Raw genomic sequence first — 24,590 nt, forward strand, 5'->3', positions numbered from 1 at the left:
GCACACTCACCTGCGAAACCGTCGGTTTATTTCTGTCCCGCTATCGCGTCGGGCGTTGCAGGAAGACCAGCCAGAAAGATTCGAAGGCCTCGATTCGATGATAATCGCGCGGAGACTTTCTAAAACTCAATTTTCTTTATTTTTTCCTCCGTTGCGCACGCAGACGGACTGGTACAGCGAGTCGGTGGCGGCGGTGGCGACGACGACAGAGGCGAGCGTATCTAACTCGAGCTCGCTCGCGGGGAAACAAGGCTCGCCTTCTTAACCCGTCGTACGCGAAATCCGTCCTCGCGTACCTACGGCGTACGGCAAATACGCCCGAGAGTACCTATCTTTCACGATAAGCCGGCCTTCGATTCGTTTCGTTCGTCTGTTCCACGACCGCTTCGGTTCGAACCGCGCGATTATCGCACCTTCCCACGCACGCCGCGAACAACGGTACCGAGAATTTCGCGAAAGCTACAGACCCCGGTGAACCGTGAAACGCGACGTGGATCGCGCGACCCGAGAGACCCGAACAGTCCCGTCGATTCCTTGCAAAAATCACCGGTCGATTCTTCGCGAACCCAGAGACAGACAGAGAGAGAGTCTATTATCGGCGTCGAGATCCCGGAGAGGCTGCTCGGTTTAACGATCTAATTAACGGTTTACGATTTAATTAACAGTCCCGTGTCCGAGCGAGCCATTACCAGGGTCTTTGCACGATACGCCTTATTGACCGTACTTTTTATCGGGAACTTTTGCGGCGGTTCCTGCGCCCGTTGCGCAACGAGACACCGCGCGAACTCGCGAACTTACCCTTCGTGTGGAAAATCGTGCGCAGAGAACGTTTCCTTAACGAGGCCGGCTTTCGACGCGACGTCCAATCGTTTACGCAAACACAGCTGCACGAGTACTCGAGATAGTCGGGGCTAATGTCGCTTCGCTTACGGGCATTATCACTCGGAGTATACTTATCGAGCCCGATTTAATTTCCTTGCCAAGTAGGAACGGACGGAATCCGTGCCGCGAAAAAAAGACCTCGCGGTCGACCCTGTGATCTTCGTTACGATTTTCGACCGTTTCCTTTTTCTTCTCCTCTCTTTTTCCCACCCGCGAGCAATCATTTACGCGCGATCGTCCGCGTTGCGACTCCATCGCGGTTACCAATTGCGAATTTCGTCTTTCATTTCCACCGATACGTGCGAACGGGTCCCCTAAATTTCGAACGCGGTCTCGAACGCGACCGTTGATAAACATCCAAGAGGCAAGAAGTCTGTGTTGCTCGGGACGTATCGTCGAATCGTAGAGGACGATCCAGCGGCTAAACAAAAAACAACTTTTTCGTGCAAATATTTGCGCGAGCCAACGGACGAAACGGTACGTTACGACGAAGACTGTATCCGCGGCTCGCTATTTACCTAACGAACGGAACGGTTCGTAGATTCGTTTACGTTTCGTCGAGTCGCGTCGAGTCGCGTCGAGTCGCGTCGTCCGCTCGATTTCGTTGAAAGTCGTTCGAAATTTCTTCCCACCGTCGAGCGAGTCCTCGATCGTCGAACGAACCGGGACCGATCGGTGTCGCCGGTAACGAGGATTCGCGAATCGGTACTGGGTACCCGTGGCGATCAAACGCACGTATATGCATATCTACGTTTTATTTCTCGGTCGCTCGCTCTACCGTGCAAATCTCGAATGCATTCGCCGGCACGTTGAAGATCGTTCGCGATACAGGCTTCCGCAATGCTATAACGCCGTCGTTCTCGTCGAGGGCGAGACGCAGGAGGGACGTTTTCTTGCGGCGTTTCTAGCGAACAAAAAAAAAAAAGAGGGAAAAAAGCAACGACAAAAAAAAAACAAGAAAAAAAGGAGGAGATCGGTAGCGATTCGCGGAAATGGACGCGCGTAGGCGTCGATCGATCCGATCGGAGTCGATGCGACGAACGTTTCGTCGAAACTTGGGAGCGCGCGCGCGTCTTTCCATCGAGGCGGTTCCCCCGACGGAAAATCTTGGAAAAATCGTGTTTCCTCGAGACACGCCTGAATCGATCTCGAACCGCGAGCCGCGCGTTATTAATTACGCGTTACGGTCGGTTATTACGCTATCGCGGTAACGCCGATTCGAAGGTGAGAACAGCTTCGAATTAGTGTCGCGTCGATAAGAACGTTGCGTGTCTCCCGCGCGACACGAATTTCAAAATCGATAACGATCGCGCGTCTACGGCGATCGGTGGTCGCGATCGTCGCGGAAAACGATTTCGTAAACGCGAGATAGAGCGTTTCCGTCGACCTTTCGGCGATCGATCACCTCGTCCGTGTAACCGTCGCGAATTCGAGCGCGCGAGAGAGCGCACCGGGAACAAAAGCGTTCGGACGACTCTTATTTTTCCACGGCGGTCGGGTACAACCTGTTGCTAAGAGGGCCGCGGAAATTCGCACGCGAAACGGTGCGAATCGGTAGCGAGCCGACGCTCAGAGAAGCGCGAAGAGCCGAGAACACGAAGGAACGCACACTGCCCGGTAAACGCGGAACCGTGAATGCTTTTCGGCCTCGAGAGTCGCGATCTCGTGAAATGGAAAAACCAACGAACGTCTCCGCGACGATAACACGGAGCAACGGATAAGACGGAGATTAGAGAAGAATGCGAACGCGGCAAGGTTCGCCTCGACCTTGTCGAACGCGTCGACCGAGAATCGTGGAACGGTTATTGTATTCCGACAGAGTTCAAAGCGCTTTCTCGCCGTCGATTCGACGGAGAGAGAAGAATAGAAATTCGATCGGACGAATTCCAAAGGACGGTGAAAATTTCGAAGCTCGGCTTCGACATTGTTCGCGAGGATAACTCGCGCGATATCGTCCAAGAGAGAAAACGGAGAGCGAGAGAGAGAGAGAGAGAGAGAGAGAGAGAGAGAGAGAGAGAGAGAGAGAGAGAAAGAGAGAAAGAAAGAAAGAAAAAGAAGAGAGAGGAGAGAGAGAGAGAAGAGAGAGTGTGTGTGTGTGTATGCGTGTGGGTGCGCGCGCGCACGCGCGTGTGCAAGTGCGTATGTGTGTGCGTGTGTGTGTGCGAGAGAGAGAAAGAAAGCGCGGGTGCCCGAGACAGAGAGAGAGAAAAAAAGAGAAAGAGAGAGAGAGAGAGAGAAAAGGAAAGTCATACCTGTCGGTGTGCTCGGAGCCGAGGACACACGCTCGAGTCGATTCGTGAATTTTAAGTCCGGTACTGCTTCTTCCTCCGTCTTCCCAAGGGCACATAGACTCGAGGACCGAAAGAGGAGGAAAGATAGAAGAGTCACACCTGGCGCGGTACGAGATGAGATCACTACCGCACTCACTGATCAACTGGCCCCGCGCCCCACGTCTTGGGCCGCACGCACCTTTCGAGTCTACCCCTACCCCCGGGACCCCCGGGACCCCCGGGACCCCTGGGACCCCCGGGACCCCTAGCCGTCAGCCCCCCTTGGGGCGCTCTGGGCCCCCTCCAACTCCTCTACGGCTCTTCGGGCTCGCTTCGAAAGCCCATTGGCCCGTTCAAATCGACGTCCTGACGTCACCGAACCGAACCGTCGGCATACATACGAGAGGAACGAGTCTCTTCTCTCGGTTCCCCTCGGCCCCCTCCGTTTCTCTCGGTCTTCTTTCCTCGAGTCGACTACCTGTCCTACCTACGTCTTCTGTATCGTCCTCTCCTCTCCTCGGCGTTCTCTATCCCCATCTTTGGTCGGTCTTCTCGTTCGGCCGGCTCTCGGAGCATTACCGCGGCATCCCTGTCCCTCCGGTTGCTCGATTCGTTCTTTATCGCGTCGCCTCGTCTTCCTTTCCTCGGGACGCGACGCGACTCCTCTCTCGGTGCGCGCGTTCCGCGATGTCTTCTCGTTCGTCGTCCGCCTCGGGTTTTCTTGTTCCTCGTTTTCTCGCGGGTAATCGTCGACTCGTACCGCATCTTTTTTCCGATTCTTTGTCCTCGGGCATCGTCGATTTTCCCGGACACGTTCACCGTAGGGACTCGATCGCGTCTCGTTCCGTCCACTTTCTTCTTCTTCTACTACTTCTTCTTCTTCTTCTTCTTCTTCTTCTTCTTCTTCTTCTTCTTTTTCTTCTTCTTCTTGTTGGCTTCTCAACGTCGCCGAGTCTCTGGTCGTATTCTCGAGCCGGGTTCACCACCCGCGTCTGTCGCTCCTCGAGTTGGACATCCTCTGCGAGCCCATCCTCCTCCGTGGATGTAAGCGTGGCGTGGTCGAAGGCGGCGCGTATCTGGCCGGAGCCGCGGTCCTTTTCCTTCTAGCCGGTCACCGCGGCGTGCCGCGCCGCGCTGCCCGACAGGATTCTCCGCAAGAGGTTCGCCGCCGCCACCGCCACCACCGCCGCCACCATCGCCGCCACAACGGACCGAGACCAGCCCGCCAGGTATATGGGGAGACACAAAAAGGAAAAAAGGACGCATTCCAACGACTATAGTCGGTCCATAACGATTCCCATACGTTGAGTGCGCAACGAACAACCAATGACCCCTCTACCGATCTCTCGCGCCTTCCTCCCCGGTCCCCTTCTTCCCTCCTTACCCTCCGCTCGCTTCACCGCCGTTGCACCTTCCCTCCTCTTCTCCCTCTCCTCGTTCTCCTTCTCCTTCTCCGTTTCTCGTCTTCCTCTTGTACTCTCTCCTGCGTTTTGCACGATTCTCCACGTGTCTCGTTGGTTCTCTCTCTGTCTCGTTTTCCCTCCGGTCGAGCTCGAGCTCGAGCTCGAGTACGTTTCGTTGGTACTCGCGCGTAGCTGTGCGAGTACCGTGTACGTGTACGATCGAGGTGAAGGCTCGGCCTCGTACGTAGCTACGTAGTCGCTCTGTCCTCTCGTTTTTCGAAGAAAATTCTCGACGTCGTCGGCGACGACGAACGTTTCTCGAATGGCCCGGCGCGTCGTGGCGCGTCGTGGCGCGGCGCAGCGCGGCATGGTCGGGTACGCGCGGTCCCTTCTCGAATATCCCTGCCGGGCCGGGCCGGGCCGGGCCGGGCCGGGCCGAACCGGGCCAGGCCGGGACGCGTTGCTCCGCGCCGGGCTTCTCGGGGCGTAGTTTACGAATCCTGTTTGCAACCGCCTTGACATCCACCGGTATCGTAAACCCCGATCGTGCCTCGGCGCACTTACCGATCCGTGCAGGGAACCCGGTGATTTCCTTCGGTCGCTACTTTTTCCACGAGGAAACGCAAAGGGTCCCGGCTCGAAAGTGTTCGTCGACCCTTCTCGAATCTATTAGCAACGGAGTACGAGAATTCGTGGGGAAGATCCGGTACACCTTGCGTGGGAATCTCGTGCGTGCCTCGGCGATACCGAGGCGTTTGCTTCGGTTTCTCCACGAATTTCGTAAGCCGCTCGATCCTCGCGCGTAGTAACCAGGATCCAGGATCGTCGTTGGTACGCGTTCGAGATTTTTCCTCTCTATCTCTATCTCTCTCTCTGACGTGACGGGTGATCACCGACGTACAAAGTCTCTGTTTACGTTGCCAATAATCACCGAACGAGCGAAACGTACTTCGCTCGGTTCGCGTCGCCGCTATCGTGACATAATGTTATTTCGTTTGGTCGGTCGAACTCGTTCCCGTACGGGGAGACTCGTAACGCGTTACGGAATGCGATCGCGGACAGAGTCGAGCGATACTTTGACCCGGACGCGTCGTTCTTACCGCGGAAAAATTGCGACACGCAACTATACTCGCCATCCGCATACCGCGCACGCTAATTGCCGATACGCGCCGCGGAATGTAAAACGGATTTTTTAACCGATGGATCGAACCGCTCGTCGAGCCCGCCGCGAACATCGCTGACCCGTCCGGAACTCGGGCTCTGAAAACGAAATAAAGAAACGAACGATTACCCCCATTTGGTGGTAAGGCGGGAAGGCGGGAAGGCGGGAAGGCGGGAAGGCGATCGGGAAGAAGGAAAGCGTTTCGATTTTTCTTCTTTATTTTTTTTTCGTTCGTTTTCGGTGTCGACGCCCGTTCGCGTTCGAGGAACATTAATGCACCCTAAAAGATACGCCTCCTTGAACGACGTAGAAACGGTTCCGCTGTCTGAAAGTGAGCCCTGGGAAGTTCCGCGGCTAGACGTGTCATCCATTTTCAGTTTGTGGGAAAGGCAGCCCCGTGACGGAAGGTATGCGCGCGGCCGGATAACGTACCGGCATAATTTCAACGCGGATAAAGACCCAGGACGAAAGAGAGATCTCCGAACGGTCGATGAATCGCGATCGTTCGGTCGCCGAGGTAGCAACCAGACCCTTTGTAACGTTCCGAGTCGTGGAAAACGGATGCGTCGATGCCGCGACGTCCTTTCCGAAAGAATCGAAGAAATCGACGAGACCGAGTTTCTTTTTTCGGCTTACCATCGGGAAACAAAGAGGCGGCAAACTTTCGGACCCCGACTTATTCTTGGAACGTTATTGCAACGTCGAGCCGTACGTGACGCTTACGTGAATGAAATTTCGCATGCGTATCGGCTTGCCCCGAGCACCGGGTCCTCGAAGGTCGTCGCCGACATCGGTTTTAGTGACTCACGCGAGAAATTCGCTCGTGAGAATACATACGTGCCTCTTCGGTTTCTTCGTTCGAGCATGTTCGCTGCGCGATTATCGGATCGGAGCATCGGCAGCTCGAAAACCCGGATCGCGGCGAACGAGCGAGCGAGCGAGCGAGCGAGCGAGCGAACGGATTAATAATTTCCGAAAGCAAGACGAATCCGGTGAGGAGGATTTTCGTAAAGGAATTTCCACGGGCACGGGCACGGGCACGGCCGCGTTGGCTTTGGGAACTCGAGGACGGTGGACGATCAAGGACGATTTTTATTGTTCGTTTCGAAGAAGGATCCTTTGGAAGGATCGGTACTGTTATATCCCGGTTCTGGTAATTCAGTCGGGCCTGTTCGGATACAAAGCCGATTCAACCCTGCGCGCGAGCGTTGGCGTCACGAGCCGACGCCCTTCGACTTCCGCCGGATGTGCGTCGTCCTTGCTTCGGCGTTTCTCCCGTTTTCATCGCGCGGTACACCTGACTTTTTATTATTTCGAGCGGGCTCCTCGCGTCGCCGATTCTCCTCGAATCGCGCGAAAACGCTTCGTTTCTCGAAAACGAAGTACACTCCGCGAAAATCGAGGTTCTCGTTCGCGCGAACGGTAGACGGGAAACGACGGAGTCGAGGAGAAAGAAAGAAAACGCGTTGTACGCGGAGCGAAGGTTTCGTTGCGGAAAGAAAGTTGCGCGTCGCTTCGCGATGGTTAAAGTCCCGTTGAAAAGTAGTCCAACGAGGATTCCCCGTAACGAATGGTTCGGTATCGTTTACGAGTCGCGAATTCGAGCACGGTCGGGGAACGTTTTCTTCAAATTCGATCCGACGAGAAGATTCGTTCGGCAGACGCCGCTTCGGCTTCGGACGGTTGGCACGAAGGACGACCGTTACCGAGCGAAGACTATAGAAATCGGTTCGCACCTGCCTGGCCCGGTAAAAAGAAAAACCTACCCAGAACCCCCGTGAGCCCCGAGCTCCGAAGTAAGTTTATGGATGTCTCGCCCCTTATTCGTGACGGGCCCTGGCACAGGTTTCGAGTTTAGAGAGGTTCCTCGACGCTCCCGTGTTTTCTTACGGTCGCTCCTCGAGCGCTCGCGCGCATTCCTCGTCGCGTACGCTCGTCACCGACGCACCGATTTCGCGCGTCGCTCGAAAAATCACCGGTCACCGGCCGAGCGACGCGCGTCGCGTCGCGTCGCGCCGCACCGCGTCGCGCCGCACCGTACCGCTCCGCGCAGAAATCTCGAAAAAACATTAAAACAGGTTTGCGCGAACGTTTTTCAGAGAATATTCGCACCGAGTCGGGCTGAGAATGCGGGCGGTGAAACGATTCTCCGTTGTCGCGAGTCCTCCGGCGAAAGAACGATCCTGGAAATCGGAGATACGATGCTCGATGTATTCCCAACGGTGTTAACGGTGCCGAGAGCCCCCCTCTTCGATTTTTTCCAAATTCTTCCGTCCATTGCGGCTCCCAGGTACGATCCAAAGAGCGACCCTTCGATTCTTCGAACCCTTCCCGCCTCCCCCGAATTCCGGTTAACGTATTTCCCGTCCCTTTGACGTTGCCTCGAGCCGCTTTCGAAGTAAAGGTAGCTTCGACGCGACGAGTCTACGCCGCTACGAGTCTTTCGCGAGAGAATTCGCTCGATACGTTTCCATACGATCGGGAATCCGAAAGGGCGATCCTTTGAATCGCGACGACTCGGTTTCGATCGTGACGGCCACCATTTTTCTCGCGTCGTCTCGCGTCGCCTCGCGTCGCCTCGCGTCGTCGCCGAGAAACCGACATTGCGGTTGCAACCGTCGGAGTGTTGAAGTCTCCGAACCGACTAGATAAGTAACGAGTATCGGGACGGTCGATGGCGGTCGGTTCGTAGGAACCCGGTCGAGTTGTTCGCCATCGAGGAAACGAAACTTTCGACGGGTTTACGACTGGCGACGAGTCAATGGCAGTCAAGGGCGAACAGAGACGGAAGGAAGGAACGAAGGAAGGAAAGAAGGAAGGAAGGGGGCTTTATCAGCGCCGCCGAACGGAACGGAAGCTCGCGAACCTCCGAAGAAAAATCGAGATCGTTCGAGTCGAAGCGTTCTCCAAAGAGTTTCGAGAGCGAGCGGAGACTTCTGCCGGGAGTATGACTCGAGGCAGAACACCGATGATGTCATCGGTCGGCGGGTACTCGCGCCTACGCTTTTCTCTCTACCAGTTTCGCCGGCAGGCAGAAGGGCACCGCGTGTGCTCCTTCTCGAAGCCACTCTACACGAGTGGCCAACCTCCTCTCCTCTCCTCTCGTCTCCTCTCCTCTCCTCTCCTCTCCTCTCCTCTCCGGTTCTCTTCGCTTCTCTTCGCATCGGTTCTCGTTTCTCTTCTTTCCACCGCCCCGAGGTCCCTCTACACTTTGCGTCGCGCGAGGACCAGGCGAGCGATATAACGTGCCGGGAACATGCTCGATTCTACCTTCGTGCCAGTCTACATTGCCGGTATATACCGGTTATGCAGATGGAGCCTGGTCTGGACCTCCTCGGCAAACCCTCCGACAGAGAACCTCGTCGTCGTTCTCCTCCTCCTCCTCCTCCTCCTCCTCCTCCTCCTCCTCCTCCTCCTCCTCCACCACCACCTCTTCTTCTTCGTCTTCTTCCTCTTCTTCTTCTTCTCGTTCTTCTTCGCGGTCGTGGTCGTGGTCGTGGTCGTTTCTTCTTTCCACGACGACGTCTCGGTGGTCGTCGACGACGTTCTATACGGTAACCGGCGTCGCTTTAGTTTTACGCACGGTCATCCGGATGTAGCCTACGCTCGTTCGTCTCTCTTTCTCGATTTTTTCTACCGGTGGTTGGTGGCTCGGTCGGTCGGTCGCGCTCGCTCGAACCATCTCCGCGGCCGTTAGAACGGTTAAGGTACTCTTCGCGATGAGAGGCGATCGCGCGGCTTTCTCGAAGCTATTTGCAGACAGATTTTTTTCGCTCGAACAGGTATTCTGGCCGATAGCCGGTAAAACCGCTCGGGACTTGAAAATAAAGGGTGCCGCGATCGATCGACGCGCGGTGCACGGGACTGACATAATTCGAGGAATCGCGCGCGATTATTCGCTGGTTCTCTCTCTCGTGCGAAAGTTTCGTTGGTTTCCTCCGGTGGTCGCGCGAGATTTCGTTTATTCCTCGAGGCGAACAATGGATCGCGAGCGACGGTGCGCGAGAATACCGAGTTAGCCGGGAGAGAGCTATTTCGCTGGCGCTATCTTTAGGCGCGACAGATCCTTTTCGGGGAATACAATACCTTGGTTGATCGCGAGCGCAGTCGGCTTCGCGGTCGAAAGAGCCGCGATTAAATCGCCGCCATCCACCGTCACCCGAGACTGTTCGCGATCCCTCGTTAAATCGGCACGACTGTCCCATTCTTCTTACGGTGGGCCCCGCTAAGTTTTCAGTTATTCACCGAGAGCATCGTAATTGGACGGAACAATTAAAAAAAAGGCGGTTGCGCGACGGTTGCTCGGTTTGCGCGATCGGTGAACGCGATCCGAAATGTACCGGATCGCGGTCTCGTACCGGACGAAGCGGCGAAACGCGATCGGGCCTCGATCGTCCCATAATTTTCTCCTCGGATAACGTCTACGGGAACGCGCTCGAAAGCGGGGGATTTTCCATTGCGTGGCACCGGTACCAGATTAACCGGTGTGTCTCGCGTTAGAAGGTCGCCGACCTTTCTAAATTCACGGACAGGAGCATCGCGTCGTTTCGCTCCGAACGAACCAGGAGGATCGCGGTGAACGCGAAACGAGCGCGTACCCTTGGCCCTCCGAATCGAACGTTGGAGGGATCGGTAGTTTTTTTCCCTCGATCGAAACGAAACGCGAGACGGAGGAATCGAGCACCGCGTAGTAGGTTGTTACCGTGCTCGAGGAGAGAAGCCGCGACGCGTACGCGGCATTAACGAGACGAACTTTTCGCCGAGGATCGAGGCATCGATCATTGTCTACCGGTAACGGACGTGGACTAGATTCCGCGTGGGTATTACCGTCATAATGTCACACCGGCCGCAATTATTCGGCGCGATAGATCCTTCGCCTTCGCGAGTACTTGCCCGTGCGGATAATTCATTGCATTCGATTCGACCGCGCGGCGCAAAAGTCAGCCTCGTGGATTATCGCGACAACCGAGCGGCAAACGTTAACCGGTCCCGCGTTTCGTAACCGTCGAGAGCAAACCTTCGAGCATTTACATCGGTAACAATATCCCGGTGACTGTCGGCCCGATTCGGGAACTTTCCAGCTAGCCGACCGATCGGAGATCTCGAGAGCTTTCCGTCTGCGTGCGCGTGCGCGTGCGCGTTTCGCTTTCGCGTAACAAATTGCAAAGGATCGCGGTCGTCGGTTCGATTTATCAACGATAGTCACGGAATCGTACTCGTAACGAGGATCGGTGAACGGAAACCGACCGATCCATAACCAGTGATCGTGAAAAAGAATAAAAAAAACGACGGAAAAGAGCTCCGTGACGAACGAGTTGAACGATCGAACCGACGCGATGCGACGCGACGCGACGCAACGCGACGCGATGCAACGCGATCCGTCGCCTCGCGTGTTTGCAGTTTGTTCGTCGGGGACCGAGGCAACGCGAGTTATTGTGCAAATAATTGGCGCGGCTGTCTGCGCTTGTCACGCTTGCTCGCGAGGCGAGCCGAAAGGTCGGCTTTGCGGAAAGGAGAAGGGAAAGGTGGACAACGGTCGCGACTCTTTCCCCGAAATTCGGAACGCGCAACGTTTCTCGTTTGTCGCCGCGTTCCGCGATCAACGCTACGTAGATTTTTTTGTTTCTTTTCATCGGTAGGAGGTCGTCGCGGTTCCGAGTCGTCGGAGAAACCCCGGCGCGGTTTTTTGCTTCGCCGAAAACGTGGAAATCGCCGTGATATTCCGCGGACGATACGCGGGGCTTTCGAATGCACGGAACGTTCGTGGAATAAATTTAGGTGGTACTCGAGCGGAAAGCTGATCTACCGGCCCCACGACCAGTTGCGAAACTTCTTTGAGTAGCGTCGCGGACTTTTATTCGGACCGGACTGTACCGGTTCGCCGTTTCGAACTTCGAATAAAATGCAACGTCGAACCAGGCGGCCCGTAATTTTTCGTAAATCGAATACCGTAGCGAGAACACGTTCGCAAAAGTTTCACCGGCTCGGTCGCCGGAAGAACACCGTCGAATCGTTAACGCGAGGACGAGAGACGCGCGAGCGAGCGAACGAGCGAACGAGCGAACGAACGAACGAACGAACGAACGAACGAACAAACGCGTCCTCTTCGAGCAGCATCTCGGCATCGTCAATGGACGAACAGCAGCGGCATAGTTCGCGGCCACTTTTATTGCCTCGTTGCCCATACGGAGAGATAATCGTGCCGACCAAGTTGCAATTACCTTCGACGGTTGCGACAGATCAAGATAGACTCGCAATAATACGCGCGGCTCCTATCTGGCTGCCTAATCGCACGTTCGAACGCATAAATCGCGTTCGTTTTACCAGGGTATAGATCGTGCTTCGTTTACCCGAGTCTAGGCAATAAAACGATATTGACTCGTTCGTGGCGCGGACGTCGAAAATCAGGGAACGGCAGGTACTTTGGGGGACGTCGAAAAAACGGCGCTCTCCCGGATTACAAATCTCACGGGCGAAGATGCCCGGAGATAGCGAAAGAATATTCGAGCACCCCAATGGGGCCCATTAGGATCCAAAGGTAGTTGGGCCAGTCCTCTATCTGGCTCTCCTTCTTTCTCTCTCGTTCCCGATGGATCCATGGTAGAGGAGGCGGGGGATGGTCGGCCGGTCAAGCCACATTCCGTTGGCCAACCGGCTCCTTGGAACCCTTCCTCCCCCTCTTTGGTAGACGGTTCTCTCTATATACAAGCTCTCGCCTCCTTATGAACCACTACGATATGTGCCCACAAGACCGCCAATATTATTTCGACTAGACAGTGGTCGACGCAACCTTGTCGGAGAGCGATGCGTAGGTATCCGCTTTCCACATACGTAGGACCTTTGCTGCGAGCGACTCGAAGAGCGCGCGCGCGAGCGCGTGCATCGGTCGGAATGTTTCACGAAACACCGCTGGAAAATCGAAACGAACCAATGTCCTTTGTTCGTCGAGCTCCGAACAGCTCCGCGAACACTCGAGAGTAAGAATTTCGATCGACGCGTACTCGAGTACTCGTGCCCTTCGACCACTCGGCGATATCACCGACACGGTTTCGCGGTACGGAGCGCAAGTTTGCGATCGTTGGTCTCGCGCGTTATCGCGCGGTCACAAAGGGAGTCTCGGCGATCGACGAGAGCCGCTCGTTTCTCGAGAAGTTTTTCGCCAACTCTCGTTGCGACACGCCGCGATAAATCACCGCGGCGACAGTTTGGCCTTCGTACGATCGCATTTGCATCAAATCACATTTTTCCACGCGATCGGAGGAAAAGAATTTTTAAGCGACTGTTGCCCGATCGAACGGTACTCGGGCGGAGCTCGACTTGTTCGCGATTCGCGTTGAATCTGAATACCGGCTCCGCGAAACAACGTATCGGGCAGAAGAAAGATGGAAGACTCGCGTCCGGTTTCGGTCGGTTCAAGATCCTGACGCGTGTTTCGAACAGTTTTTTTTAATCGTTACGCGAACGATTTACGTTACCGGTGTCGGTGCGTGTTCCTCGCTTCGGACGACATCGACTTTTACGACGCGCAAAGAGAAAAAAGGGAAAAGAGGAAAAGAGCGCGGGGGGAAAAAACGAAGGAGAAAAGAGGAGAGGAAAAGACGCGAAAACGAAATAACGTTGACGTGTCGTTGGAGCGCTCCGCGAGATCGTCTCGTCGAGCGTTTACGAATATTCCGATCGTTCGAGCCATTGAAATACTCGGAGTCAATGATGTCGCTGCTGCGCGATCCTGGGGTCGGGGCCCCGAGGCCTCGAGGAACGTTCTAGAGATCTCCCGCGAGAGAACTCGCCCACGTAGGGTGCGGTAAAAGTTAGGTTCAAATCTGCCCTCCGCCAACCGCCTCCGCTATCATCCTCCAGCAACCTCCCCCTCTTCCGTGACTCCTCAACTTCTCCTTCGTCTTCTTCATCTTCTTCCTCCTCCTGTTCCTTCTGGTCGCCGCCACCCGCGATCTTTGCCTTCTCATTCTCCTTTTCTCCGACTCGTCGTCTCGCTTCCAGTGAGATGCCTTCCTCGGTCCCTCCGCGCAGACTCCTCGAGACGAGCCGATCCGCGTTGCGTCGAGTCGCGTCGAGTCGCGTCGAGTCGCGTCGACGGGACCCAAGAATGCACAGAATATCTTGGCACCCTGGTTGGTCGACCGGTTGGTCGATCGGTTGGGTGGTTGAACGATCGGTCGGTCGGTCGGTCGGTCGGTCGGTCGGTCGGTCGGTCGGTCGGTCGGTCGATCGGTCGGTCAGAGATCGCCAAGGGGGAGATTCTGGAGAGCGCGGAGAGAGGGGAGGGGGACCCAGAAGGCAAGGGGGCTTCCTCGGACCCCGAGGGCCTCCGGACGGACCGGCAAGAGGAACAGTGCGGTGCGACGCGATGCGGCAGGGATGCGAGCGGGGAGAAGAGAGGGATGAGAAGTGACCGGATGGCCTTGGTCCCAAGACTCGGTTAGTTACCGCGCGGCCGACTATAACTGGTCGAGCTCTCCGTAACACAGGGCGGTATCTCCGATTTCGACCGCTTTTTAAGACGACCGAACCACGACACCGTGCTACCGCGACAGCCCCGAACGGTCGAGAAGGACTATACGAGTTCGAAAAGGGCGCTGGCCACAGGGATCGCCCCTCGACGAACACGCGGTTCGCGACCATTACGTTCGATATCGGAGACCCCGCGAGCTGATTTTGCGAACACGCATCCTCCGCCCCCCTTGAAAGAATCCAGGAAATATCGCGAATCGAAGGAAAATATAAAAGCTACGACACCACCCGTTCTCGATCCCTCTTCGGATCCACTTTAGTTCGATCGTTTCTCGCTGGTTGTACGTTACGCGAGAAAACCGATTTACGCGTCTTTGGGAATTCCTCCGAGTCGTCGAGATCCAGGAGGTTCTCGTCCGGAGCGAAAACGAATGGCCTGGTTATTTAGCCGGCATTGCTCGTTATTGCTCAACGCAGGGGCAACTTATGGGGCCGTGCAAGAAAGTATATCTGTAACTCGCAGGAAACTATACGGTAGCGGTACACTAAGCGCGCAGAGATTCGCCGAGCTAATAATTATCCATCGTGAGTTTGCGAAACTTGTTATTCGCGGTACTTGTACCGTGAGGCATCGACGATGCACGAGCTATTCTTTCCGTACGACGAGTGTCTCGGTATCCGAGCGAACGCTTTCGAATTCGTAGGTCGAGAAGCTGTCGCGAGCTGTCGCGAGCTGTCGCGAGCTGTCCGACGCCTCTCCGTTAGCTCGTCGCGCGTAACCGGAAACACTGGTCGTTGACGAATTATCGACGAATCGTCCGAAACGGCGCGGTGAGAATCGATAGAGCTCGAGTTTTGGGATCGACTGGCAGTCAAGTTTATTGCTCGTTGGTGAGAACGGGGATTAAATTCTTATGTGAAAAGTAGCCATGAAATCCGAGGCCCTCGTGACGACGTGTTCGAACTCCAGGTAGGATAGGACACCGTCGCCGTCGATGTCGCTCTCCTCCAAGACTTTTCGGCAGACGGTGGCCACTTCGTCGGCGTTCAAGCCACCTTGAACCAGCTGTTGACAGGTGCGTTCCAAATCGCTCGAGCCTAACACTCCGTCCTCGTCGAAGTCTATTCGCAAGAGAAACGGGAAAAATGTTAGCCGATGTATTTTCGATGTAGGTTCCGCGTACGGCGTAAAAATTGCATCGATCGTTCGACTACCACGCCGCGCGACCTCTAACGCGGTAAAGGAAACGCTCGGCTCGGATCGATCCGGTTTTAGCGTTAAAAAAGAAATAATGATAATTCATCGCGTTGCGAGAGAATCGATAGCCGCTGCCTGGCTGCTCCGTACGGCGAGTACTTCTCGTGCAACGCGAATGTCGTGTCTGGCCGCCGTATATTCTTCTCATCCCGCGGAACGAACAGCTATAGATACAACGAGCTCGACCTCGAAGCTCTCTCACGATCCGTCCGGCTGTCTGGTTCACGTGGTGGGTCCGTACCGTAAATCTTAAAGGCGTAAAAGACCTTCAAGTCCCGCGGCGCCTGCTCCGAGAAAACCGACATCATCTCGAGGAACTCCTCGAAGCAGATTCCTTCGGTCTCGGCCGACGACGACTGTCCCGTATTCGGACGTTTCGCGAACACCTCCGACATCCGTTGCCTGAACGGATTCTCCTGAAACATCATCGCCGTTTCCCGCTTCAACCTCGAGAAAGTTTCGCGACGCGAATCACCGCGACAAGCATTAACCCAAGACAACCTTTAATTCCGGTATACGCGTCAAACACGAGACCGGTATACGAAGACTCGATGCTTGCTGTGGCGTCATGGACCGTGGAACCAACCCGGGATCTCCCATTTCGCGGAAACGTTTGAATATTCTGGAAAAAAATATCGACGCGGGAGCCACGAGAGATCACTCGTATATCCGTACTTACGTAATATCGAATGTCCGCGGCGTACGCGTAAATACCTTAAGATTTCTTTGCGCGTGAAAAAGGTACAATCTTGATAGTCCTCCAGTTGTTCCTCGGTAAACGTGGCCACCTTGTTCCCCATTTCTGTTTAACAACGAATACACTCAACAACGATCGACGACGCGCGTTATACGTACAGGCATTGAAAACGATTTCCCTCTCGTCTTTCGTTTACGAGTTGGACCCTGCAACTGAGGTTTTTTTCGCACCCCTGATACGTTCGATACGAAATCTAATAAGCACAGGGTGTGTCGCGCGCCGCGCCCACATTCAACAACGTTTCGGCGGTCAGTAATTCGCGAGAAAATTCAAATTCTTCGCTCGTACTCGTTCCTCGTTTACTCGTTACGCTACCGATACATTTCTTGGTCGCGAGAGATCTACTCCGACGATCCGCGTTACGGTACGAGCGATACGGGAAATGAGAACAAATTAACGATAACACCCTCCTCTTAACGAAAACGTATGTATTGTAAAAAAATACGCCGCGGTCAAGACCTCGAGCGATCAAAACGAATTAACATTGTTTAAACGTAGCGATGCTCCTCGTAATTTTCTTTACAATCGAGCAAATGATTCAGACATTCCTTGAACTCGTCCTCTTCGAGACCAGACTCCGTAAATGCGTGAAATTTCTTTATACTCCTTATTCTGCTCACTTGGTTGTGCAAAGATTCGTACATCGCCGAAAGGCTACTTCCACTGTGTAAACCAGCCATAACAGGGACAGATTTAACCTCTGAGGAGCAAAATTAATCGAAAGAAACTTCAAGGAAATCGAGTACGATTAAAATACTGTTAGAAAATTTAAGTAAATGTATTTTATTCGCGCACCTGTTCCTACAGGCGATCCGATAACGTCTCCGGTCTCGGTAATATTCTTGTTGAATATTTTTGGATACGGATCTTTTATTTTCAATGGCGATGAAACGGTCGATAAATAGGTTGCCGATGCATGACAAGTGCAAGCTAAATAAAGCATCATCATCTCGTGTACGGTGGAACATCGGTACGCTGGCATTGACATTTGTTTCGTTGCCTGGTAAATGGGTCGCTTCAATCTTTCTTCGGGAATTCCTCTTAATGCTACACTTTGCATGTTTTTATCCATTGGTATATCGCAACTTGGTGTTAGACTTGTCCACAATGTTCCTGTAAACTCGTCCAGTACATCGATCAAATCCATTTTTGACGTCATTGGAAATGGCAAAGATAAACTCGTTGCCGCTGCTTTTCGACTCAGTTTATTTAGATCCGCGCACAAGTCGGATAAAACAACGTTTGGATACTCTTTTCGTCTATATCTTAAGGTTAATGTATCCAAAGCAGTTGCTAAAAGTGCGCTGCTGTGATACTTTAGTTCGGAATTGTACGTTAAATGATCGAATATTCGTGGTTCTCCAGCTGTAGGTAAAACTGTTTGCCCGCAACAGAGTGGACTGTACAATGAAGAATATTCGCCTATATGTTGCCAACATAAGGCGGTGTTAAGTACTTTAATCAGATCGGACGTAGAAGGTACGGCCTTCCTACTGTCCATACATGGAAACGATAGTATACTTCTTCCGTATTCGTCTTGCAAATGTTGTATACACGATGCTCCGAGTCCAGCAAAACCATCCACAGAGTCTAGAATTACCTACATTTTTCAAATTCTATCGTTACCGGAAAATAACACGATATCGATCGATCCTTTCTACAAATCAAATTAAATACATACTTGAAAACCTTGCATCGAATTGCATTCCTCTACGTAAGCTCTTATTCTTTCGGAAAAATCTTCGGAAAATTGCTCGGTATTCCATAGACTTTGTCCGTAAGTGAAAACATCGAACGGACTTGTCGTACAATCGTGTTTATATTGTTCAATTACATTTAACGTTCTAGGATGAAATCTAGCCAACAGGTAATCCACCCACGAATTAACGTCGTCTTCTAAATTAAAAGACGTCGATTCTGAAGTTTCGAACGGTTCGTCCAAACTTTTAATAAACGGAACCTTAACGGCTGCCTCTTCCTTGGTGACGTCCACCTTCTCGTCCTCCCATAAAAGTTCTGCTTCTTCGGCTTGCGAAATATCGTACAAAGACCCTTCTTTCTTCAAATATCCAAATACTCCTTTCAAATCTACGAGTAGCAGTCTAGGCGTAAAAGTAATTTGTTTCTGAAAATACGTAATTCCATTGTAAGTAATAACAAATTACAACTGTCGATCCTTCTTCGAACGATTCTATTATCTCTGTACGTATACCTTGAAATTTTCCCCTTCTCTGTACAAAACATCGTGATTTATTTCAGACGGATTATCGACGTCGTAAGAAAAATTAGATTCCTAAACATTTTTAAAATGTACAACTTAATACGATAAATTTCAATAATTTTTCATAAGTAAATTTATTATACCAAAGTGCTCACCTGCAAATTCCACCAATGTGTACCAATGAAATTGGAATAATGACCAAACTGAATAGTTAATATTTCCCGTGACGTCATCTTTTCTTACCGGTTAAGTATAAACTTCTATAAAATGACTGCTTTTAATTTAAGGTTAAATCACACATCACCTACGCGCATATTGCAATGTTTTTACCCCTTTTCTTCGATGCAATTATCATTCTTACATTGTTAACGAAAAATTAGAGATAACTTTCAAAACAGTTTAATACGTAGCGTTTGATATTAGGGTTACGATGACGTTGAAAACATCGTTTATAAAATATTAAATATTAAATAAAAACCGAAAGGTTAATAATAATCCTAATTAAAAATATGAGTTTCAAGCATGGATGTTTTACATTGAAAACAGTTGAAATCATTCAAATTGGGTAACCCTATGACCAGGAATGCCAGGATAAAAATGACTAACAGTAGCGAAACAAGTAGTAGAGAGGAAACTAGGAATGGAATTGAGAGGAATACCTTAACAACCCGCTCAACGTGAAGGCGCGATTACGCGACGCTACCCTATTATAAAACAAAACCATGGTCATGTTGATTTCGTGTTTTAACTTTTATCCCCATACCTAATTATAATATGAAACCCGTTTACATAAATTACATCTTCTAGTTAATAACAAAAATAGCATCGCGTAATTGTGCATTTCGTTGTGAATAAATTCCCAATTTAATTTCGAATCTTCACTCTCCATTCTTCGTCTCCGTACAATCATTGCTGCATTCAATCTGATGCATCAGTCCTGCACTGAATTTTTCTTATACGCTTTACATAAATTTTCTATCATACACAATGGATATCGACATTAGCGTTGGTAATGTAAAAGGTCCAGCGTATTACCTATCCAAACCACAAATCGTTGGTAATTATAGTATTGACGGTAATAGACAATACAGCAATAATCTATCACAAATGAAATATTACAAACAACCACTGGATCCTCATAATGTTCGTTTGGATCTTAATTGCAATCAAGGAACGATTTATAAATCAGAAATTTTTAACATTAAGCTTGATTATATGTTAAAATGGATGCTAGAAAATTTCACTAGTCTTGAAACTCGAGATTGTTGTCAAAGTTCAACAGGTCAAAGGTAATCAACGAACATTCGTTGAGGTTACGTTCTATTAAAAAAAGATCCATTCAAGCTTTAATTTAGTAAAAGAATAATTTAAATGTATAAATTCTCATATTAAATATATACCTTCTATGAGATGTTTTACTCATCAGGTTGAAAGCGGACATTGTTTGTTCTCGCGGTGTATTGAAAACATTGCTTACTACGCCATACTGTACAGATGATTGGATTGTATGCGCTTCGAAATTTAAAGAAACGATTTATTTAGTCAAATATGACAGCAATGAAATGCGGCACAAAAAGGAGAACAGAACTGCTTATAATAAACTAACTAGTGCATGGGGATATAATTTTGAAAAGTATTTGTTATCGAGTATGCACAACCTTTTGTAAACAATCTATTGTTATGTACGATTCAAATGATTTCACGAGGAATACTTTGTTCGCTGTTCTTTTTAGGCAACCCTTTCACGGAACCAAATGTATCCATTCCCGTAAATCAAAATGAAGAATTTGCTTGTGTTTTTGAGTCTAGCTTCGGTAGCACAAATTTACTTTATTCCGCTGAAATAGATGGAGTTTGTTCTCGGGAACAAATACAAGATACACTAGTTGGAAAAGCAGTTACACTTATAGAGCTTAAGACAATGAAACACCATATATTTGGTAAGAAAGGTAATGGCCAAGCATTCCATAGAGCATTTCAAATGGCAACTTGGTGGAGTCAAAGTTATTTAGTGGGCATAGAAAAAATTATATTGGGTTTAAAAAAGAAGAATTTCGTTACCAAAATAGAAGAAGTTAAACTTGATACATTAATATTTAAGTCACAGGTGATTAATTTTTCAAACAAAATGTATGTAATTTATCAAAGCAAGTATATATATTAGAAGTTAATCTAGTTCCCGTTTCGTTACAGCATTCGTGGAGTGACGAAAGATGCAGAATTTTTTTAAATAAATTTTTTGAACGTTTAAAAACGTTTGTTTTGGAAGATTGTGAGAAATTTATCTATAAATTTACATTTGATCCATTCACTTCCCGTATTCGAGTTGAGAGGATAAAATCTGATGAGAAATCTGAGTACACATTTTTATATTCATGGTACATTGATAAAGCAAAACAACATCTTGAAGCGATGTAAAATGCCTTTCGTGTAGGGCATTTCACAAATAAAAATTGTGTTTTTTTTTAATTTATATTAAAAGCATGTTAGCATTGTAACATTGTATAAATATCGGATGACGATGTCGTACGATCTTTGTAAAAACTTTGAAGCAAATTTTATTATGCTACAAACGATTCTTCCATGTATTTACGAGTTTTTACCAAATATTTGGTTTATTGCAGACATTTCTTTACGGGACATAGGCTGCAACATTGAGCCTGAAACAGGCGGATTAAGTTCCAAGTCTCGTAATTCGTTCACTTTAATTTTTAAATCACTTTGTAACTTGTTGATTTCAACGTCGCATTCCCTTTGATCTGTAATATCGTAAGAAATTCGGAATAAAATATATTATATTTTAAAGAACCATTTAAGTAAGAGACTGGCAACCTTTTGCAACTAATTCTTCTGCAGTTCTGGATGACATCTTAAGCAACAATGGTCCAACAGTTACCCAAACTTTCTTACATTTTTCTTCCTGCAATGCTCTCATTGCAACCCTATCACTGTTTCTTCTTTTATCCAAAGCAACTATTTCTTGACGATCTGTGAGGATCTCCCCTGCTTTTTCCTCTACTTGTTGTATGTGTTCCAATGCCATCTGCTGATCAGACATCATCTGAAACAAAAACTATAATCAATAGTTTGAATGTTGTTCTATCCATAAATAATGTTTACATAAATATAGTAAACTGTATAAAATACAAAAGCAAATAAATAACTTACACACGTAAAATGAATAATGAATGTAAAAATGATATTGCGTTAAGTCTTGACAGGAAATTCCAATATTAGTTTGCATTAAGATAAAGCAATGCGCAATGCTCTTTCTTTCCTAACTTCTCTATTTAATAGTTTCTCTCTCTCTTTTTTTTTAAGGCCTTCTTGTTTGAATATTTTAAGTTCACTAACTGCCACGGTATCACCAGGCTTGAAATGAGTTACCCTGTATTCATTTTCACCTGACTGACCTATTCCTTTTCTATCGAGTTTTAGACATGTTTTAATCGGATATTTTATTCCTTTTCCCGAAGGACCAAGACCACTTTGTTCATCCCATCCAGTACTTAAAAGCATTTGATAACCTTTATTTTGTTTTGATATTCCATACATAGTGTTCGATAGTTTTGGTTTTGTATTAAAGATATGAAGCGTGGATGTCTCGTGCTTCTTCCAAGATGTTTGATAAAAATTGACTTTGCAAATTTCACAATAAAACCCTTTACCGTCGTTTAGCTGTTCCTTTGCATTATTAATATTTTCATGCAAGTTTCCATTGTAATTTGTCAAAGGTTCTATTAATTCCGATCTTGCCTGCAATATAGCAATGTTATTTTTTGTTTCTTTATCCATATTCATTTCTGCTGAGATTTTATTAGCTTTAGAATCTGTTTTCTTTTTGAGTAAAGCAACTATGTTTAAATAGTTTTTTTTTAAAGCTAGTTGTGCCGCAGTAAGACCAGATTTTTCTCTAGCATTTTTGTTGGCTCCAAGACTTAGTAAAAATTTTATAATATCTAGGTGGCCGCAATACACCGCCGACATTAGAGGGGTCCAACCAAAGTCGTCCGTTAAATTAACATTTTCCGGCGTTACGTGTTTCAATAAGAATTTTAGGTCTTTTTGCTCCACTGCTTTCAATATAGAATTAATTGTCAATTTTTCCTCGGGGATTTGATTTTTTTTCGCTTTTTCATTCGAAAAAACTGGTTTCGAAATTGTATTGTTCCGGGTTGCAAGTGTTCTCGATTTGCAATCCTTGTATTTCTCCAATTGGAAATTCGCGGTACTCTCTTGATTTATAATTTCTTCATACGCTACTTTCGCTTCAACTCCTTGAAATTCTAATCGATGTTCTTTTATTTCTGTTGATACATCTGGAACGTCGTAAGATTCTCGAACGAACGTTTTCCACGTCATATCAATGTTACGCGAGAAAAAATTACTTTGTTTTAACATGTTCTCGCTTCTGTTAGACAGAAATATTTGGCAATTTATGTAAAATTGGTTTCATGCAATACGCGTTTACAGATCGTCATCTAACGAGAGGAATCATTTGTTAGATTTTTAAACACGGAATCAATATATCATTAAGTTTAAGAAATAAAACAAGGAGGGGCTACGTATCATAAAGAGCTACTGTCTTTTAACGCGAAATAACAATTACCTTTGTGACAAATGCAGTTTGATCGTCGATCCCATACGTGTACGACTAAAATGTGTAGACTTGCATACATATCGTGTTAAACGTTGATCGATTGTAAACGTATAAAACGCAAAACTTACTAGATTTTCCTAGTGGAAAGTCTATTTGACGTGTAAATAATAAGTAGGTAATTTACAGACATGGTTAGAATGTGTAAATGTTAAATTGCAATACAGATTACTATTAAAATAATTAAAGTTTTAAACAACGCGAATATTTATGGCAAGTAATTGGATTAAGATATCTTGATCTGGTTCTAATTTTTAGTAAGTTCTCATTCTTCTTCTGTCTTTTCTTCACTCTGATTTTCGGTCTCGTTTCATTTATTCAATGAGTTAACTGAAAAAGATTCACGCTCTTAAGGTCACATGGCCGTACGGTCGCATGGTTGCGAGTAGAATGTGCAGGTATTCGTAGCTTGTAATTTGTGTTAAGAAAATATTTTGTAACCTAAATTGAGAAAGAATGAGTTTGTCAACTGCAACGAAGATAGGAATCGGATGGTAGGTATGTAGCATCGAACCATTTATGGTTATTGTTCTCCGCATCGTTACTTTTCTTTATGGTTAGCTTTTTATTTAAAGGTACTCCGGCAAGTAATTTTTGTACTAACAGTAGATGTTGTCTACATTTTTTTATCCGTGTATCATTCTTTTGTGCTTCCGAGTCCTTTAAATACGATAAAATGATTAGTTATTGGTTATACGACAATTCTCTTTGCAGGACTCTGACTGCTGTTGTTGGAGTGTACAGTTTCATACTTTCGAAGAAATCTGTAAACGATAAAAGATACAAAGCTATGAAAGAAAAACAGTCGATTCGCAATATTTCTAACATACATTAAAGTATTTGTTAAAAGATTAAAATATATTGTAAACTAATAAGCGTACAGATTAAAAAATGGCTGCTATACCTCAACTCAACGAAGAGCAAATAAAATTGGTACGAGAGTTGGAAATAGAGATGATGTCCGATATGTATAATCGTATGACATCCGCGTGCCATCGAAAATGTATTCCACCAAAGTATAAACTCGAAGAATTAACCAAGGGTGAATCTGTATGCCTCGATCGTTGCGTCGCTAAATATTTGGATGTTCACGAACGTATTGGGAAGAAACTTACTCAGGTTTCTATGGACGAAGAGAACCGTATGAAAAGCCTAATGGGAGAACAACCAAAAATAAATTAAATAAAATAAAGTATCATTTTGTTAAAGAAGAAGTTAATAAGAATTTTATCCTTGCGCGTTTGATAATTCTTTCACCAGATGGCTTTGTCGATAGTATCAAAGCTGCATTTTCAAAGTCATAAATTATTTCTGTAGTTTGTACAACTTAGAATAGATTGTAACAAAAGCTATACAGCTACGAATAAAATAATGTTTTTCTAAGCATTATTAACGATTTGTTCCGAAAGTTTTTTAATTATATTATTGTTATTTAAACACGGCTAGAAGAAGGAAGAAATTTGTACTCGAGATGAAGGTATTTCGGCCGATATTAAACTTAAAACGAG

The 24,590-nt window shown here is 48.3% G+C and overlaps 5 protein-coding genes across 11 annotated transcripts; 2 read left to right on the plus strand and 3 right to left on the minus strand.

The window, feature by feature from the left end:
• Positions 1-15,050: 15,050 nt before the first annotated feature.
• On the minus strand, positions 15,051-16,318 carry LOC143151907 (calcium and integrin-binding family member 2). The gene is made up of 5 exons (XM_076321404.1): positions 16,303-16,318; positions 16,162-16,249; positions 15,949-16,069; positions 15,689-15,863; positions 15,051-15,311 (listed from the first exon to the last, which is right to left on the minus strand). Exons 2-5 carry the CDS (start codon positions 16,245-16,247, stop codon positions 15,094-15,096), a joined length of 600 nt encoding a protein of 199 aa, XP_076177519.1. The 5' UTR covers positions 16,248-16,249; positions 16,303-16,318; the 3' UTR covers positions 15,051-15,093.
• A 297-nt stretch (positions 16,319-16,615) lies between these two features.
• On the minus strand, positions 16,616-20,646 carry Mst (misato mitochondrial distribution and morphology regulator). The gene is made up of 6 exons (XM_076321396.1): positions 19,826-20,646; positions 18,581-19,460; positions 18,417-18,497; positions 17,886-18,329; positions 17,000-17,804; positions 16,616-16,904 (listed from the first exon to the last, which is right to left on the minus strand). Exons 2-6 carry the CDS (start codon positions 18,656-18,658, stop codon positions 16,693-16,695), a joined length of 1,620 nt encoding a protein of 539 aa, XP_076177511.1. The 5' UTR covers positions 18,659-19,460; positions 19,826-20,646; the 3' UTR covers positions 16,616-16,692.
• LOC143151906 (decapping and exoribonuclease protein-like) lies at positions 19,055-21,602 on the plus strand. Its single transcript, XM_076321403.1, has 4 exons — positions 19,055-19,714; positions 19,852-20,072; positions 20,159-20,532; positions 20,619-21,602. Exons 1-4 carry the CDS (start codon positions 19,413-19,415, stop codon positions 20,841-20,843), a joined length of 1,122 nt encoding a protein of 373 aa, XP_076177518.1. The 5' UTR covers positions 19,055-19,412; the 3' UTR covers positions 20,844-21,602.
• Positions 20,778-23,126, minus strand: LOC143151905 (p53 and DNA damage-regulated protein 1). Of its 7 annotated transcripts, XM_076321402.1 has the most exons (4): positions 23,035-23,107; positions 21,813-22,906; positions 21,258-21,486; positions 20,778-21,184 (listed from the first exon to the last, which is right to left on the minus strand). In XM_076321402.1, the coding sequence occupies exons 2-4, from the start codon at positions 22,824-22,826 to the stop codon at positions 21,015-21,017; spliced, it is 1,413 nt and encodes a 470-aa protein (XP_076177517.1). In that variant the 5' UTR covers positions 22,827-22,906; positions 23,035-23,107; the 3' UTR covers positions 20,778-21,014. The 7 variants fall into 7 exon arrangements, 5 of the variants coding, with proteins under 5 accessions (XP_076177517.1, XP_076177513.1, XP_076177514.1 ...); XM_076321398.1 differs by lacking the exon at positions 21,813-22,906 and having other exon boundaries at positions 23,035-23,126; XM_076321399.1 differs by lacking the exon at positions 21,813-22,906 and having other exon boundaries at positions 21,258-21,498; positions 23,035-23,100.
• A 295-nt stretch (positions 23,127-23,421) lies between these two features.
• On the plus strand, positions 23,422-24,471 carry Tim10 (translocase of inner membrane 10). The gene is made up of 2 exons (XM_076321405.1): positions 23,422-23,580; positions 23,797-24,471. The coding sequence occupies exon 2, from the start codon at positions 23,974-23,976 to the stop codon at positions 24,262-24,264; it is 291 nt and encodes a 96-aa protein (XP_076177520.1). The 5' UTR covers positions 23,422-23,580; positions 23,797-23,973; the 3' UTR covers positions 24,265-24,471.
• Positions 24,472-24,590: the final 119 nt, after the last annotated feature.

This window comes from Ptiloglossa arizonensis, chromosome 10 (genome assembly GCF_051014685.1).
Source record: "Ptiloglossa arizonensis isolate GNS036 chromosome 10, iyPtiAriz1_principal, whole genome shotgun sequence".
Taxonomy (NCBI): Eukaryota; Metazoa; Arthropoda; class Insecta; order Hymenoptera; family Colletidae; genus Ptiloglossa; species Ptiloglossa arizonensis.

Bases quoted from the DNA above. Each gene is read 5' to 3' on its own strand.
- LOC143151906 (XM_076321403.1), top strand. From the start codon at position 19,413: ATGGATATCGACATTAGCGTTGGTAATGTAAAAGGTCCAGCGTATTAC. The intron at 19,715-19,851 runs GTAATCAACGAA...TTTACTCATCAG, and splicing joins CAAAGTTCAACAGGTCAAAG to GTTGAAAGCGGACATTGTTT. The intron at 20,533-20,618 runs GTGATTAATTTT...GTTTCGTTACAG, and splicing joins CATTAATATTTAAGTCACAG to CATTCGTGGAGTGACGAAAG.
- Tim10 (XM_076321405.1), top strand. From the start codon at position 23,974: ATGGCTGCTATACCTCAACTCAACGAAGAGCAAATAAAATTGGTACGA.
- Mst (XM_076321396.1), bottom strand. From the start codon at position 18,658: ATGACGTCACGGGAAATATTAACTATTCAGTTTGGTCATTATTCCAAT. The intron at 18,330-18,416 runs GTATACGTACAG...ACGTATTTTCAG, and splicing joins GAGAAGGGGAAAATTTCAAG to AAACAAATTACTTTTACGCC. The intron at 17,805-17,885 runs GTATGTATTTAA...TGAAAAATGTAG, and splicing joins ATTCGATGCAAGGTTTTCAA to GTAATTCTAGACTCTGTGGA.
- LOC143151907 (XM_076321404.1), bottom strand. From the start codon at position 16,247: ATGGGGAACAAGGTGGCCACGTTTACCGAGGAACAACTGGAGGACTAT. The intron at 16,070-16,161 runs GTATTTACGCGT...ATTTTTTTCCAG, and splicing joins ACGCGCAAAGAAATCTTAAG to AATATTCAAACGTTTCCGCG. The intron at 15,312-15,688 runs GTACGGACCCAC...TCTTGCGAATAG, and splicing joins TTACGCCTTTAAGATTTACG to ACTTCGACGAGGACGGAGTG.
- LOC143151905 (XM_076321402.1), bottom strand. From the start codon at position 22,826: ATGTTAAAACAAAGTAATTTTTTCTCGCGTAACATTGATATGACGTGG. The intron at 21,487-21,812 runs GTAACTCATTTC...TTTTTGTTTCAG, and splicing joins CAGGTGAAAATGAATACAGG to ATGATGTCTGATCAGCAGAT. The intron at 21,185-21,257 runs GTTGCCAGTCTC...ACGATATTACAG, and splicing joins AGAAGAATTAGTTGCAAAAG to ATCAAAGGGAATGCGACGTT.